The sequence below is a fragment of the Budorcas taxicolor genome, chromosome 3, assembly GCF_023091745.1.
Source record: "Budorcas taxicolor isolate Tak-1 chromosome 3, Takin1.1, whole genome shotgun sequence".
Lineage (NCBI taxonomy): Eukaryota > Metazoa > Chordata > Mammalia > Artiodactyla > Bovidae > Budorcas > Budorcas taxicolor.
This window is the reverse complement of record NC_068912.1, coordinates 94,023,894-94,039,706: the sequence shown is the minus strand read 5'-3', so window position 1 is coordinate 94,039,706 and position 15,813 is coordinate 94,023,894. Positions and strand designations below refer to the sequence as shown.

The window sequence follows — 15,813 nt, the reverse complement described above, 5'->3', positions numbered from 1 at the left end:
TCATAATATCAACTGTGACTAACACTCCCTAATCTTCTCTTTGTATTAATTTTTATGTAAAAATTTACTTTTACTTACAATGATTGCTAGAATACAGCAAAATCATCTTGCTTAGGAAAGCTCCTTTGACCTAAAGAATTCTGTGTTGTTGATCATGAATAACACTCAGCAGAGCCTTAGTTATTATACCCAGTCACTTAAAGTCTAAGTTCAGTTACAAATGGAGTCAAAGATCATCAGCTTCATTAAACATATCCTTACCCTTAAAAGTTGATCGATGCCAATGATCAATACTTAAATGATGCCAGAGCAATGGACAATGGGGTCCCATATGACAAGCAAAAAAGGCCAGAAGCAAAAATCCATTTATCATCAGTTCATATGTATCACAAAGCCCCCCACAATCAGAGCTCATTATGATGGAAAACATTCCATGGACTGTCTCTCATTTCATCAATCACTGTCTGTTAAGCAGATAATGGAACAGTTCTTGAAGTTGGCTACAGCAATCCTACCTACAATTTTCCAATAATAATATTAATAAAGCTGCTAATGATAATAATAAAAGTAATAATAAAAGCAACCACCATTTATAAACTCCTACTTTAGCATCTACTGCATTCAGAAGCATTTGATGTCTCTGTTCCTTATATCAACACTGAAATACTACTACTATTATTACATTTTTACAAAAGATAAAATTAAGACTAGTGGTAGGCAGCTAGCTTATTGAAGGCCACATGTTAAAATCAGGATTCAGATCAATTAACTCTGACTCCAAAATCATGGTCTGCCCATTATATCATGGTCTTTCCATTATATCACGCTGCCTCAATAGTTCTTTATCCATGGGTAACATAATGAGAGAACAGAGACAAACCACAATGAAAACAAAATTTGTGTTCCATTTGGGTTAATCACAGTAGTCTATCAAAGGCATAGCAAAGTATAGCAAATGGCTGCTATAATATTATTGGGGCAATTACGCATAAGATCTCCAAATTTAAAGCCTTAACAAGAATTAGACTAATATAGAGAATAACCTTGGCTTTGGCAGGCTTAACTAATGAATGCAAAATTTTAAATATTCTATAGTGAACAAACTTGGTAAAAAATAAACATCACTCAACATAGATTCAAGCAACTTAAACTTTTCTGTTAGAAAAGGATATTTAAATTTTTTCTCTCCCACTATTTGTTTAAAGAAGGAAGGAAATGCTGTTAAAACCACATGGCATTCATTAGAACTTTAAAAAACTTACTAAGGCCATCTGGCACACAATATGGCTTATTATTTTACAATATACTTCTTTGCTATGATGATCAAAGTTTACGTGAAATCAGAATATGTGATTTTCCAAATAATTCAGATGGTTATTGCCTACCTCAAAATAACCACCTTTCTAAGAAATTAGACTTTGATCCACCCCAAGGCTTGCACATTTACTTTGCGCCAAGAAAGAGGAGGAACAGATGGATGATTAAGAATTCTTTTGGTTCTATTTTAGAGAGTATAAATGGGCTATAACAAGCCTCTATGAGTCACCAAATCTGAGTAAATATGAGTATAATATGTTTCTTTTGATGTATACTCTTATGCTTAATACAACTGACATGACCTTACAGAGGTAAGAAAGAATTTCCTTAAATTTTTTTCTCAATCAAAATTCACAAAGTTGACCAAAGTATATACAGAATAAATCAAACTTCAGGCTTCCCTTCTCAAGAATCTGCCTGCAATGCAGGAAGGAAGACCCAGGTTGGATCCCTGAGATGGGAGGATCCCCTGGAGAAGGAAATGGCAACTCACGCCAGTATTCTTGCCTGGAGAATTCCATGGACAAACCACGGAGTTGCAAAGAGTTGGACGTGACTGAGTGACTAACACTTTTAACTTTCAACAAAATCAAGCTGCACTGCCAAGCACAAGGAGGGAGAACACTCTGGAAAGAAGAAACTATGTATTTTCATCTGAGAGACTGTGGTTACAAATTTTATAATCATTGGCAGCATTCTAAGACTGTAAAATACAAAAACGTTGCAAAAGGTATTCAATAGTTCTATTCCTCTAATATTCTTTCAGTAGTCTGTATTCTCCCATAATAAACTTTCCCAAAGGTTCATTATTTGATTACACCATTAATGGAAGAAGAAAACTTAGGCCATTCATGATAGAAAAATCCCTCATGATCTCATGAACTGAGCAAGATCTACTATATTTAGGTCTATTGTTGGCACAAGAAATGACTTTATAATTTTCTTAAACACTTACCTCTTGTAGAACTGGGATAACAGGTGGTTTTCTCTGCTGCAGAAAGTACAGCACCATAAGGATATAAGCATATGAAGATAAACTTCCCCTAGAAGCATCCCCAATGTCACATCGCTAAAAAAACATAATGATTGAAAATAAAACTTCAGAATCTTATTCCATGCACAAGTATTGGCTACCTTAAAACACCATTTTTAGACTCATCAAACTGTCAAATTCCCAAAAGTTCAAAAATAAACTGTTACACAGGGTATGGGTAAATAGGCACTCTTACACATTACAGATAAGAGTATATAGTAGTGTAAATTTATGAAAAATAATTTGACAATATCAAAATTACAAAAGCACATCTCCTATAATATATCAATTCTAAGAATTTATCCTGTAAATATGCCAAAAACACATGAAATGACTAAGATTTTACTGTAGCACTATTTTAACAGCAAAATATGACAAAGAACTTAAAAGCTCATCAGTAAAAAACAGGTTTAAAAAACTGATGACTACCCACACAACAGAATAGTATGTAACCATTAAAAAAAAAAAAAAAAAAAACAAGGAAACCCGTAGTATACTAATAGGAAATAATTTCCAATATCCATTGCTTAGTTGAAAAAGCAAAATACAAACCCATGTTTTCAGTATATTATATCCATAATAAAAAAAGAGCTAGGAAATACATATATTTGCTTGTACTGGAATAATATATTTATGGAAGGATACAGAGGAATGTTTAACACTGTTTGCCTCTAACAAGAGGCAATGGTTGGTTAGGAGACAGATGGGGAAGGGAGATTTTCTGACATAAAGGGAGGGAGAGGAATGATTTCTCTGACATGAACCACAAGATTTCATTACCAAAACTCCATAGAGTGAGGATCTGTCATGTTGGAGTTATTCGGTGAAATGAATATAGACTAGCTGTACTGAATATGATCTGTAGTATGTCGCTGGATGCCTTCCTTTTCTAAAATGACTTGCTATCCATAAAGACATGTATAGGAATATTTAAACAAGTATGTCTCCCTTTTGGAAGAATGGGCTTTATGAAATGAAAACATAACTGAGTCACTCCCCCACTAAAACCCTTCCACCAACACATTCACAAAATTACCTATTTACTGAGCAGCTACCCATAAAGCAGACACTAAACTGAAATAAAGATACAGAGGCCTCAATCCTGATGGAGTTTATACATGGAGTAGAACAACCAAGAAAACATTACTGAGTATTTTAAGTGTGATAATAGAGGAAACATTAGGTTTTATTGGTATTGCTTTCTTTTCTTGGCCAGAAAAATTTACCACTAAATCGAAATGAGTTTGAGCCAGCTCTGGGAGCTGGTGATGGACAGGGAAGCCTTGGCGTGCTGCAGTCAATGGGGTTGCAAAGAGTCGGACATGACTAAGCGACTGAACTAAACTAAAATCCAAATACCAGATCTCCTAATTCAGAGCTTTTTAACTTCGCATGCCAACTCTCACGCTTGGGGCTGAAAATCATGCACTGAGAAACTATACTATGAGAAATTTATTAGAATGTTACCCTTGAGAATACAGCAAACACAGAAAAAAACTAAGAATCACCGTAGTCTAACAGGTATACTTTTAAACCAATTAATATTGACAGTCTCTTCTTAAAAGCTCAGGTAAACAAAACTGAGAAAACATTTTTCACAAGTCTGACATCAATATGTTTTACCTTAATATCATAAGTATTATAACAAAGTGGATCACAAATACCTTAGCAAATACTTTCATTGTATATCCCAAGTACTGTACTCTAGGATCAATAGCTGCATATGTAGCTAGCATTCTTGTGTTATGCTGAGCCTGAAAAATAAATTACATATTTGAAAGCACTTCAAATTTACTAAAATTAAACTTACAGATCAGATAAAAAGGTAAAATGAACATCCAAACAGATGTTAAACTTAAAATACCTGTATGTGAGTCAAGCAAAAACTAATCTTCAATCTGAAGGAAATGTTAAAATGATCAATAAAATTTTTTCCCTTATACTGCTCACATTCATAAGTTTTAAACACAGAGGTATAGTCAGTGATCTGTAAACTTTTAAAATGACAACTGTAAACATACCTGGGTCTTTACAGACAGTGAAACTTACCAACGTATTATATAAACTGATATCACCTTCTAAACCACTTCGCCTGTGTTCAAATTTTACTATAGGCACTTTGGCAGTAGTTATAGGCAAAATGTTTCTTAAACCTGATTAAAAAAAACAAAACTTTACTAGGTTAAACAATTTCCATGAAACTAAAAAAAATTTTTTTGTTTTAAAGTTCATACCTGGATGTCTCTTAAGAATTTTCGCCAAATTTTCAATTATTTCCTTACAATTTAATTTCTAAAAAACAAAAATAAATAATTAAGTTAATAAATAAATAAATCTGTCTGACTTAACTCGGCCTTGTACAAATTCTATTTTAATCTAGACATTTAATACTAGCATATAAAATCTCCAGCCAGAAGGTCTACATAACCTCGTTGGTCAAAGAACATGGGTCCATAGACCTGCAGTATCACCAACAAATGGAAACTTGATAGAAATGCAGAATCTAAACCCCCACTGCCGTCTACTAAATCATAATCTGCATAGTAACAACATCCCCAGGTAATTCAAATCCATGTTAAAGTTTGAGAATCACAAAAACAGGGGAATAATGTTTTAAAATATACCGATAAACAACCAGAGATGGGTTTGGTGAAGGCAAAACAGTATAGTGACTAAGAACATAGGCTCTAAATTTAGACGAACTTGGATTCAAATCTTGAACCTAAGTACTGACTAGCTATATGACTTTGACCAGATCCTTAACCTCTCTTGAGTGTCATATTACTATTTTATAAAATCAAGATAATCATAAACTCATACTCTATAAAGTATCTGGAAGATTACATGAGATACATATGTAAATCATTCAGCAGCATACTTCATACACAGTTGTACTTTAAGTCTACCATTTATTATTATATGTTGATGAGAAGAAAAGTAATCCTACCATTACCAACACCTACTTCTTCTTCCAAAAAAACCTCCTACCTCTGCCAATTTAAATGTGTTGGTTATTTAAAAACTAGACAGCAAAGCTGATATGGTAACAATAATCATAGCATAAGGAATAGGAAGATAATGGCATAAATTAACTGGATTAAGCTCAATGCATAAAATCACTTTTTCATATCCCCAAAATGTTCCTTTTTAGCTACAAGAGAAGAACAGCCACTGCAGCTTAACCTGAGGATTTCAAGGGGATCTTACAATTAGTCCATAATAAAAGATATTATTTTTATTATACAAAAATACAGTTTATGCTAAATTAAAAAGTTTCAATTATGGCTCATCTGAAAAATTTTTTAGTATTTTTCATTGTTTCAACTTTCCAGTGTGAATGGCACAGACACTATACAATATACAAACCCTTAGTGATTACAGGTCTAATTATTAAATTTTACATAGAAGAGATCTAAAACTCTAAACTCCTCCCTGGGTAAAAACCATTTCCTATTCCCTCAATTCCTCCCCTTCAGAATGGAAGAGGGAATTCTGCCCTTCAGAATGCCATTTTCCCAAGTAGACGGCATTGAGTAGAATTTAGTTAAGGAGAACTAAAAAATTTACAACTTTTCAGTTTCTTTATAGAACAAAAAGATATTAACACCAGAAGCAATTTCTTGGGCCAAGAAATAAGCATCTACCAGGCATCACTGCCATCTTTTCTTTGGTTCTAACAATGAAAAGAAATTTTTTTTTAAAAAAAAGCTATTATTTCACAGATATACTATTCTGCTGAATTCTTTTATAATACAACAGAGGGTATACTGACACCACTAAAGATGCCAGAAGCTTGGCCTCACCCCAATCTTGCAAGCAGTCCCTGAATTGGAAACATAAATCCCAACAGCTATGCAGGTAAAGAAACAAGCAACTACAGGGATACCCTCCTTTTCTAGTTGTTGCTAGGAAGGCCTGGGACACTTCTTTCCTGTCCATTCAGTCTCTTTCTTTATGGAGCTTGGACAATCTTATTCCCACTGTTGAGGCCTGGCACACAAAGAAGGAAAACATAAGTACCCACTCCCACTGCTGAGACTGCTCTGGGGGGAAGGTTTGCTCCTGGCATCTCATGGTGCAACTCAGAAAGCTTTCAATCTCAGAAAGTAGTGGTTAGGTTCTACAGTACTATTAGTACTATATTTCAACTACATTATGGGTTAAATAAATTATAGAGAAGCAGTGGGATACAACAGAAAGAGCATGAACTCTGGAGACAGACAGACCTGGGTACGAATCCCGGCTCCAACATTTACTAGCTGTGTGAACTTGAGCAAGTCAGTTTATCTCTCAAAGCCTCAGTTTCCTCATCTGTAAAATGGGGGAAATTATCTACCTCGAAGGTGGTTGTAAGAGTGAAATGAGAAATGTATGTAAAAGTGTATACTGGGGACTCAAATGTTAGTTCCCCTTCCCACCCCAAAAGAGTTTCTAAAGCTATCTTAGAATGCATCATTTATAACAATTCTTCTACAGAAAAAAATGTGCTCTGAGTGCCCCCAAATCATAATTAACTTGCAGAACACAATCCATTTATAAATTAAATGTCCACCTTTATCTTCTATCTTTAGTGATACAGAGACATCACCTAACAGAAGAGATATGAAAAGATGGTATAAGTGAGATCAATGTTCCCTATCCAAACTAAAGCAACAGTTTCTCACTGGCTCTAAAGAAAAAAAACTCCAACTCTATGGCATATTTTTTTCAAAAATTCATTGAAAAGCACTTGTAACTATTGATGACATGGGTTTTGCATCATAAAATCACTGAAACAGTATATTTACTCAAATACTTGAATGTCTTTTAAAACGATAATGCTAATATTTTTACATTTCAAACACTGTTACTGCTCATATATTTATACAAAGAATGATTTCATACATTTTTATCAATTCTACATACAAAATTAAAAACAGATTCATCATTGGAAGAAAATAAACTTCCACATCCCTATCCAAACACTAAATAACTCTTACCTCTGCATTTTCGTGGCCTTCAAGTGTCATACAAATATCCAGATCACTATCACGAAATCCAAATCCATTCTTAGAAGAGCCAAATAAGCACAATCTTGCCTTTTCTAAGTAAAGAAAAACAAAAGTCAAAAGTTGTATAATTACCAGGAAAGACAAATCTTCTATTAACTACTAATGGCTTACCACAGGATGATCTTATCCAATTCCACAGCTTAAATTACCTACCACTGGCAAATGTACTGAAAAATTCCAAAACACTCACCTAAAGCCCAAATGTTCTAACCAAAATTCTATACCGATATATCAAACTGTTTTTTCCATTTTTCCACAGACATCATAAATTCAACAAGTCCAAACTAAACTAGCCAACTTCACCTCAAATCTACTATTATCCCTATAATCCCTGTTTCTCAGCAAAGAGGATCATCATCTACTCAGCTGTCTACACCAGAAATAAACAAGTGGTTCTTAACACCTCTGAACTTCCACATCCATACTCTTACCAAGTCCTTTAGCTTCTTCCAACTTAACTATCTCATAAATTCATCTACTTTTATTTATTTTCAACATTAATGCCAATAGTTAAAATCAACATTTAGAGATTTCTTGGAAATAAACTGGGTTTTTTTAGGGCACAATTCAAATAATTTTAAAAACATCACCTCAGTATATAGAATTAATCCTTCTCTAAAAGTGAGGGATTGATCCATTTGATATAAATTATAATAGGGTTATTCCTTCATGCTTTGTTGTTGTTCAGTCCCCCAGCTGTGTCCAATTCTTTGCAACCCCATGGACTGCAGCACACCAGGTCTCCCTGTCCCTCATCACCTCCCAGAGTTTGCCCAAGTTCATGTTCACTGCATCAGTGATGCCATCCAGCCATCTCATCCTCTGATAACCTCTTCTCCTTCTGCCCTCAATCTTTCCCAGCACCAGGGCCTTTTCCAGTGAGTTGACTGTTTGCATCAGATGACCTAAATACCTGAACTTCAATTTCAACATCAGTCCTTCCAGTAAATATTTAAGGTTGATCCCCTTAAGATTGACTGGTTGGATCTCCTTGCTGTCCAAAGGACTTTCACGAGTCTTCTCCAGCACCACAGTTCAAAGGCATCAATTCTTTGGTGTTCTGTCTTCTTTACAGTCCAGCTCTCACAACCGTACCCAACCACTTGGAAGACATAGCCTTTATTATATGGACCTTTGTGGTCAGAGTAATGTCTCTGCTTTTTAACACACTGTCTAGGTTTGTCATCACTTTCCTGCCAAGAAGCAATCGCCTTCTGACTTCATGGCTACAGTCAACCATCTGCAGTGATTCTGGAGCCCATGAAGAGGAAATCTGTCACTACTTCCACCTTTTCTCCCTCTATTTGCCATGCAGTAGTGGGGCCAGATGCCATGATCTTAGTTTTTTTTAATATTTAGTTTTAAGCTGGCTCTTTCACTCTCTTCCTTCACCCTCATCAAGAGGCTCTTTAGTTCCTCTTCACTTTCTGCCATTAGAGTGGTATCATCCACATATCTGAGGTTGTTGATGTTTCTCCCACCTATCTTGATTCCAACTTGTAACTCATCCAGCCTGGCATTTCTCATGATGTGCTCAGCATATAGGTTAAACAGACAGGGTGACAGCAGACAGTCCTTCATACTCTTTTCTCAGTCTTGAACCAGTCAGCTGTTCCATACAGGGTTCCGACTGTTGCCTCTTGACCTGCATACAGGTTTCTCAGGTGACAGGTAAGATGGTCTGGTATTCCTGTCTCTCACAGAGCTTTCCACAGTTTGTCATGATCCACACAGTCAAAGGCTTTAGTGTAATCAATGAAACAGAGATAGATGTTTTTCTGAAATTCCCTTGCTTTCTCTATAATCCAGCAAATGTGGGCAACTTGATCTCTAGTTCTCTTCCTTTTCTAAACCCAGCCTAGACATCTGGAAGTTCTTGGTTCACATAATGCTGAAGCCTAGCATGCAAGATTTAAAGCATGAGCATACTAGCATGAGAGATGAGTGCAACTGTCTGATGGTTAGCACATTCTTTGGTACTACTCTTCTTGGGAAGTGGGATGAAGACTGACCTTTTCCAGTCCTGTGGCCACTGCCTGGCCTTCCAGATTTGCTGACATAATAAATGCAAAATGTTGATGGCATCATCCTTTAGGGATTTGACTAGTTCTGCCAGAATTTCATTGCATCCACTAGTTTTATTAACAGCAGTGCTTCTTAAGGCCCATCTGACTTTGCCTTCCAGAATGTCTCATTCTGGGTGACTAACCACACCACCATAGTAATTCTGTTCATTGAGATCTTTTTTACACAGTTCCTCAGTGTATTCTTTCCATGTCTTCTTGATCTCTTCAGTGTCTACTAAAGGTCTCTACCATTTTTATCTTTCACTGTGCCCATCTTAGGGCAGAATGTTCCCTTGACCTTTCCAATTTTCCTAAAGAGATCTTCAGTCTTTCCCCTTTGTTGTTTTCTTCTATTATTAAGCACTGTTGATTGAAGAAGGTCTTCTTTCTCTTCCAGCTATTTTTTGGAACTCTGCGTTTAATTGGATGTACCTTTCACTCTCTCCTTTGCTTTTCACTTCTCTTCGTTCTTTGCAAAGCTTTCTCAGATAACCACTTTGGCTTCTGCTTTTTTCTTTGGCATGGTTTTGCTCACTACCTCCTGTACAATATTATGGACCTCTGTCCATAATTCTTCAGGTACACTGCTAACTAAATCTAATCCCTTGAATCTGTTTGTTACCTCTGTGAATTCATATGGGATTTAAGTCATGCCTGGCTGGCCTAGTGTTTTTCCTGCTTTTCTTTAGTTTAAGCCTGAACTTTGCTATGAGAAGCTAATGATCTGAACCACAGTCAGCTCGAGGTCTTTTTTTTTTTTTTCTTTTTGCTGACTGTATACAGCTTCTCCATCTTTGGTGACAAAGAAAGTAATCTATTTGATTTCAGTATTGACCATTTGGTGATGTCCATGTGTAAAGTCGTCTCTTGTGTTGTTGAAAAAGGGTATTTGCTATGACTAAATGCATTTTCTTGGCAGAATTCAGTTAACCTTTGGTTTGCTTCATTTTGTTCTCCAAGGCCAAACTTGCCTGTTACTCCAGGTATATCTTGACTTTCTACTTTTGCATTTCAATCCCTGATGATGAACAGAATATCTTTTTTAGGTGTTAGTTCTAGGAGGTCTTCTAGGTCTTCATAGAACTGATCAACTTCAGCTTCTTCAGCATCAGTGGTAGGGGCATAGACTTGGATGACTGTGATGTTGAATGGCTTCCTTTAGAAAGAAACCAAGATTACTGTCATTTTTGAGGTTGTACTCAAGTACTGTATTTCAGACTCTTTTGTTGATTATGGGCGCTACTCCGTTTCTTCTATGAAATTCTTGCCCACAGGAGTAGATATAATGGTCATCTGAATTAAGTTCATCCATTCCCATCCATTTTAGTTCACTGATTCCTAGGATGTCGACGTTTATTCTTAGCATCTCCTTCATGCTCAGTGTCACTCAGTAACAGTTGCTACTTCAAACAAGTTGTGGCTTACCAGGATTAGATTATTCTCCCTATTAACTCTTATAGCCTGTACATTTAGATCACAAATTCTATATTTTCAAAACTTAATCCTCCTATTCAGTTCTGAGGCCCTACTTGAAATCAATGACAGCTGAGAGACATACAAGAACCTACATTCATCAGCAGATAAAAATGTGCATGGGTTTAATATAATAGGAACTTAGATTTGGTCAATATACACTAGCAAAATATAATTAAAAACTAGAAACTTGTAGCACGAAACAGATCACCTTGTAAAGATATGTTCATTCTAATTATGTATCAACTCTTTATCCTTTTCTCAAATATATGACCATAGAACTCTTGATTCTTTACCCCATGCCCAAAACCTGCTCTTGATATTTTTGTCATCTCAGTTTAATAGCACCATCCAAAGAGTGAATGAAAAACTTTGAAACTGTCCTTGACTCCTTTCTTTTTCTAACATCTAACACATATCACATCAACAAATCCCGTTGACTCTACATTCAAAATATATCTTCAATTTGTTTCTCATTGACTCTTTTAAATCACTATTATGTCTCATCTGAACTTATGCAACAGCTTTCTCAATGTTCTGTTTGGTTCTATCCCTATGGACCTGTACTCTATTCTTTCAGATCAGGTCTTATGTGTTAAGACCCTCTAGAAGCTTCTCATGAGACATTCAAACTAAAATTTATAGTCCTTCTTCTCAACATCTGTAAGACTCATTATCTAAACTCTAGGTTAACTTTCTGACCTCAATTTTCTAGACAATGTACTTCACATACTCCACTCAAGTCACACTGACTTTCAAGCATGTCAAACATAATTCAGTCATGATATATTTGCACTTAATACTCCTCCTTACTAGAATGTTCTCTCCTTAAATATTCATAGTGACTTTCTCCTTCATATTATTCACGGCTTTGCTCAAGTGTCACCTTACCAGAGATAACTACCATAATAACTCATCACTATCCTTTTAACCTCTGTATTTACCAGTTATTTATTGTTTCCTGATGTTATTATTTACTTGCCAGTTGATTATCTGTCACCCGTTAATATAATAATATAAGCTTAATGAAAGCAAGCTTCACCTCTTTTATTAGCACTGTATCCCCAGCAACTTGAATAGTACCTAACACGTAACATGCAATATACTTTCTAACAAATGAATGAAGCAATAAACACTTTTATACAAATGAATGAAACTCAAACCAGGTGACTACAATAATGAAAGCAATCAATTTTGACATACAACATACCATCATATTCTTTTTGAATAAACTTTTCCAAGCCAATTAAAATTTGTTCCCTGTTGTGTTGTTCAGAAAAAGGTGGTGACAATTCATCTAAGTTAAAAAAATAAAGGAAAAAGAAAAGGAAAATGAAATATGAAAATGTTTTCAATTTTTTACCCTAAAAATTTCATTTTTCTTCATAATTTTTTGACTTTTCTGACATTAAAATCATAAATGTTACTGGGAAGGAAGGTGCAGAGAAAGTGCAGAAAAATAATTTCATAGATCTATGTATATTTCACATAACCATTCCCCTATGAAACAGCTACAAGACATAGTTTCTTCTACAAATTATTTAATATTTTGTCATACAATCCACTCTCTCCCGTATACATGCTGTTTTTTTCCCTTCTATTAAGACTATTCTCATAGTTACACTAGATATCCAATTCAATTAAATCTAACAGTTCCCTCAAATGCCTGGTCAAGACTCCTATCTTCCTTATAAGCTGCTCTGACCAATCATAGCCTTCAATGACCTCTCCTTAACTAAATTTCCTTCATTCTCCAAACCTTCGTTCCTTCGTTCTCCAAACCTTTGTTCCTTCGTTCTTGTCAGTTTATACTTTCAGTTTTCCAGTTTTTTCATTTATATTAATCTTATTTATTTTTCCAAATAAATTTTTCCTATTTCCTCCTCTAGACTCAAAGAGTTAATACGGTAAAGAATTAAACTAATATTCAACTTTTGAAAAACAAATGCAGCATCAATGGTTGCAAGCTGAATAGCTGAAATACAGGTGGTTTTTAAGAGTGCAGAAACTATTCTGTAGATACTCTAATGGTAATATATGACATGATGCACTTGTAAACACCCAGAGAACTTTGCAGTACAAAGAAAGAGTCAACTTTATGGTACGCAAATTTTAAAAAATCATCTAGGAGGTCAGGGAATCTCAGGATGGAATGTAGTCTATAGCAAAAGAATCCTGCTGTATTATAAATGTATAAGAAAACTTCACTCAAGGGAGTGGGGGGATACAGTGCTAATCTAAATAACTTCAAAAATAAGCGGAGTCTTTTAAGACTAAAGGTTAAAGGAACTGCACATAAGCACTGTATCAATAAAGTTGCTTCCCACTGGGGTACAGGATAACAGTTCTGATGATGCTATATATGTGTACTTAAATGGAGCAATTAAATAAACGGGTGGCACATGGTGGGAGCCAGGTTTCTCCCTGTTAAGAGTTGGAGATTTACAGATAGGCAGAAAAAGGAGGCTAGAGCCACATGGTAATGTGTTACAGTTGGAGACATCAGTCCAAACTCATACTCAGCTTGATAAAGGTTAAGATGGTCACAGAGAATATGCGTACATACGTGGGTTGGTATACACACAAATTTTCTTGCTTGGAGAGGATCTAGAAACACCACCACCTAGTAATAACAAGCACTCTAACACCCAGATCTTGGTTTCTGATACCATTCTCCAATAAAGGAACCATAGGGCTTTTTGGGAAAACATCTAATTCTAGGACTGGAGCAGAAATTTACATGAGGATCCTAAAGTATCTTTCGAGGCCAGAAAGTAGGAAGTGATAAACTACAAAGGAAGAAACTAACAACAACAAAAACTCCACACAGACCGGAGTATCAAAGGGTCACAGGAGTCAAAAAAAGCACTCCCAATAGCCAAAATCTGGAACAATCTGGGCAACAAAAATTGTACTATTGGATTAAGTAGTAACATTGGATTATACCCCCAAATATAAAACATCCATGAGTCCATATTGAGATAAATAAACAATAATAAATAAAAACAAATGCAATGGAAAAAAATGTAGTGAATACCCCTCATCCAAGTTAAGGAGCAGCGGCTGTGCTTTGCTGGAGCAGCCGTGAAGGGATACCCCACACCCAAGGTAAGAGAAACCCAAGTAAGATGGTAGGTGTTGCAAGAGGGCATCAGAGGGCAGACACACTGAAACCATACTCACAGAAAACTCATCAATCTAATCACACTAGGACAGCCTTGTCTAACTTGTCTAACTCAATGAAACTAAGCCATGCCCGTGGGGCAACCCAAGACAGGCGGGTCCTGGTGGAGAGGTCTGACAGAATGTGGTCCACTGGAGAAGGGAATGGCAAACCACTTCAGTATTCTTGCCTTGAGAACCCCATGAACAGTATGAAAAGGCAAAATGATAGGATACTGAAAGAGGAACTCCCCAGGTCAGTAGGTGCCCAATATGCTACTGGAGATAAGTGGAGAAGTAACTCCAGAAAGAAGGGATGGAGCCAAAGCAAAGCAATACCCAGCTGTGGATGTGACTGGTGACAGAAGCAAGGTCCGATGCTATAAAGAGCAATACTGCATAGGAACCTGGAATGTCAGGTCCATGAATCAAGGGAAATTGGAAGTGGTCAAACAGGAGATGGCAAGAGTGAACGTCGACATTCTAGGAATCAGCAAACTAAGATGCACTGGAATGGGTGAATTTAACTCAGATAACCATTATATCTACTACTGCAGGCAGGAATCCCTTAGAAGAAATGGAGTAGCCATCATGGTCAACAAGAGAGTCCGAAATGCAGTACTTGGATGCAATCTCAAAAACGACAGAATGATCTCTGTTTTCAAGGCAAACCATTCAATATCACGGTAATCCAAGTCTATGTCCCAACCAGTAATGCTGAAGAAGCTGAACGGTTCTACGAAGACCTACAAGACTTTTTAGAATGCTCAAACTACCGCACAGTTGCACTCATCTCACACGCTAGTAAAGTAATGCTCAAAATTCTCCAAGCCAGGCTTCAGCAATATGTGAACCATGAACTTCCTGATGTTCAAGCTGGTTTTAGAAAAGGCAGAGCAATCAGAGATCAAATTGCCAACATCCGCTGGATCATGGAAAAAGCAAGAGAGTTCCAGAAAAACATCTATTTCTGCTTTATTGACTATGCCAAAGCCTTTGACTGTGTGGATCACAATCAACTGTGGAAAATTCTGAAAGAGATGGGAATACCAGACCACCTGACCTGCCTCTTGAGAAATCTGTACGCAGGTCAGGAAGCAACAGTTGGAACTGGACATGGAACAACAGACTGGTTCCAAATAGGAAAAGGGGTATGTCAAGGCTGTATATTGTCACCCTGCTTATTTAACTTCTATGCAGAGTACATCATCAGAAACACTGGGCTGGAAGAAACACAAGCTGGAATCAAGATTGCCGGGAGAAATATCAATAACTTCAGATATGCAGATGACACCACCCTTATGGCAGAAAGTGAAGAGGAACTAAAAAGCCTCTTGATGAAAGTGAAAGTGGAGAGTGAAAAAGTTGGCTTAAAGCTCAACATTCAGAAAATAAAGAGCATGGCATCTGGTCCCATCACTTCATGGGAAATAGATGGGGAAACAATGGAAACAGTGTCAGACTTTATTTTTGGGGGCTCCAAAACCACTGCAGATGGTGACTGCAGCCATGAAATTAAAAGATGCTTACTCCTAGGAAGAAAAGTTATGACCAACCTAGATAGCATATTCAAAAGCAGAGATATTTCCTTTGCCGACTAAGGTCCATCTAGTCAAGGCTATGGTTTTTCCAGTAGTCATGTACGGATGTGAGAGTTGGACTGTGAAGAAGGCTGAGCGCCAAACAATTGATGCGTTTGAACTGTGGTGTT

The 15,813-nt window shown here is 36.4% G+C and overlaps 1 protein-coding gene across 1 annotated transcript in view; it reads right to left on the bottom strand.

Moving 5' to 3' along the window:
• The window catches only part of TUT4 (terminal uridylyl transferase 4), a 100,564-nt gene that overhangs the window by 26,425 nt on the left and 58,326 nt on the right, over positions 1–15,813 (bottom strand). Inside the window, exons 14-19 of the mRNA XM_052637043.1 lie at positions 12,151–12,237; positions 7,330–7,433; positions 4,585–4,642; positions 4,400–4,503; positions 4,015–4,104; positions 2,273–2,386 (exon numbers count right to left, since the gene is read on the bottom strand). Coding sequence (XP_052493003.1) covers positions 2,273–2,386; positions 4,015–4,104; positions 4,400–4,503; positions 4,585–4,642; positions 7,330–7,433; positions 12,151–12,237 — 557 coding nt within the window. The remainder of the gene's footprint in view (positions 1–2,272; positions 2,387–4,014; positions 4,105–4,399; positions 4,504–4,584; positions 4,643–7,329; positions 7,434–12,150; positions 12,238–15,813) is intronic.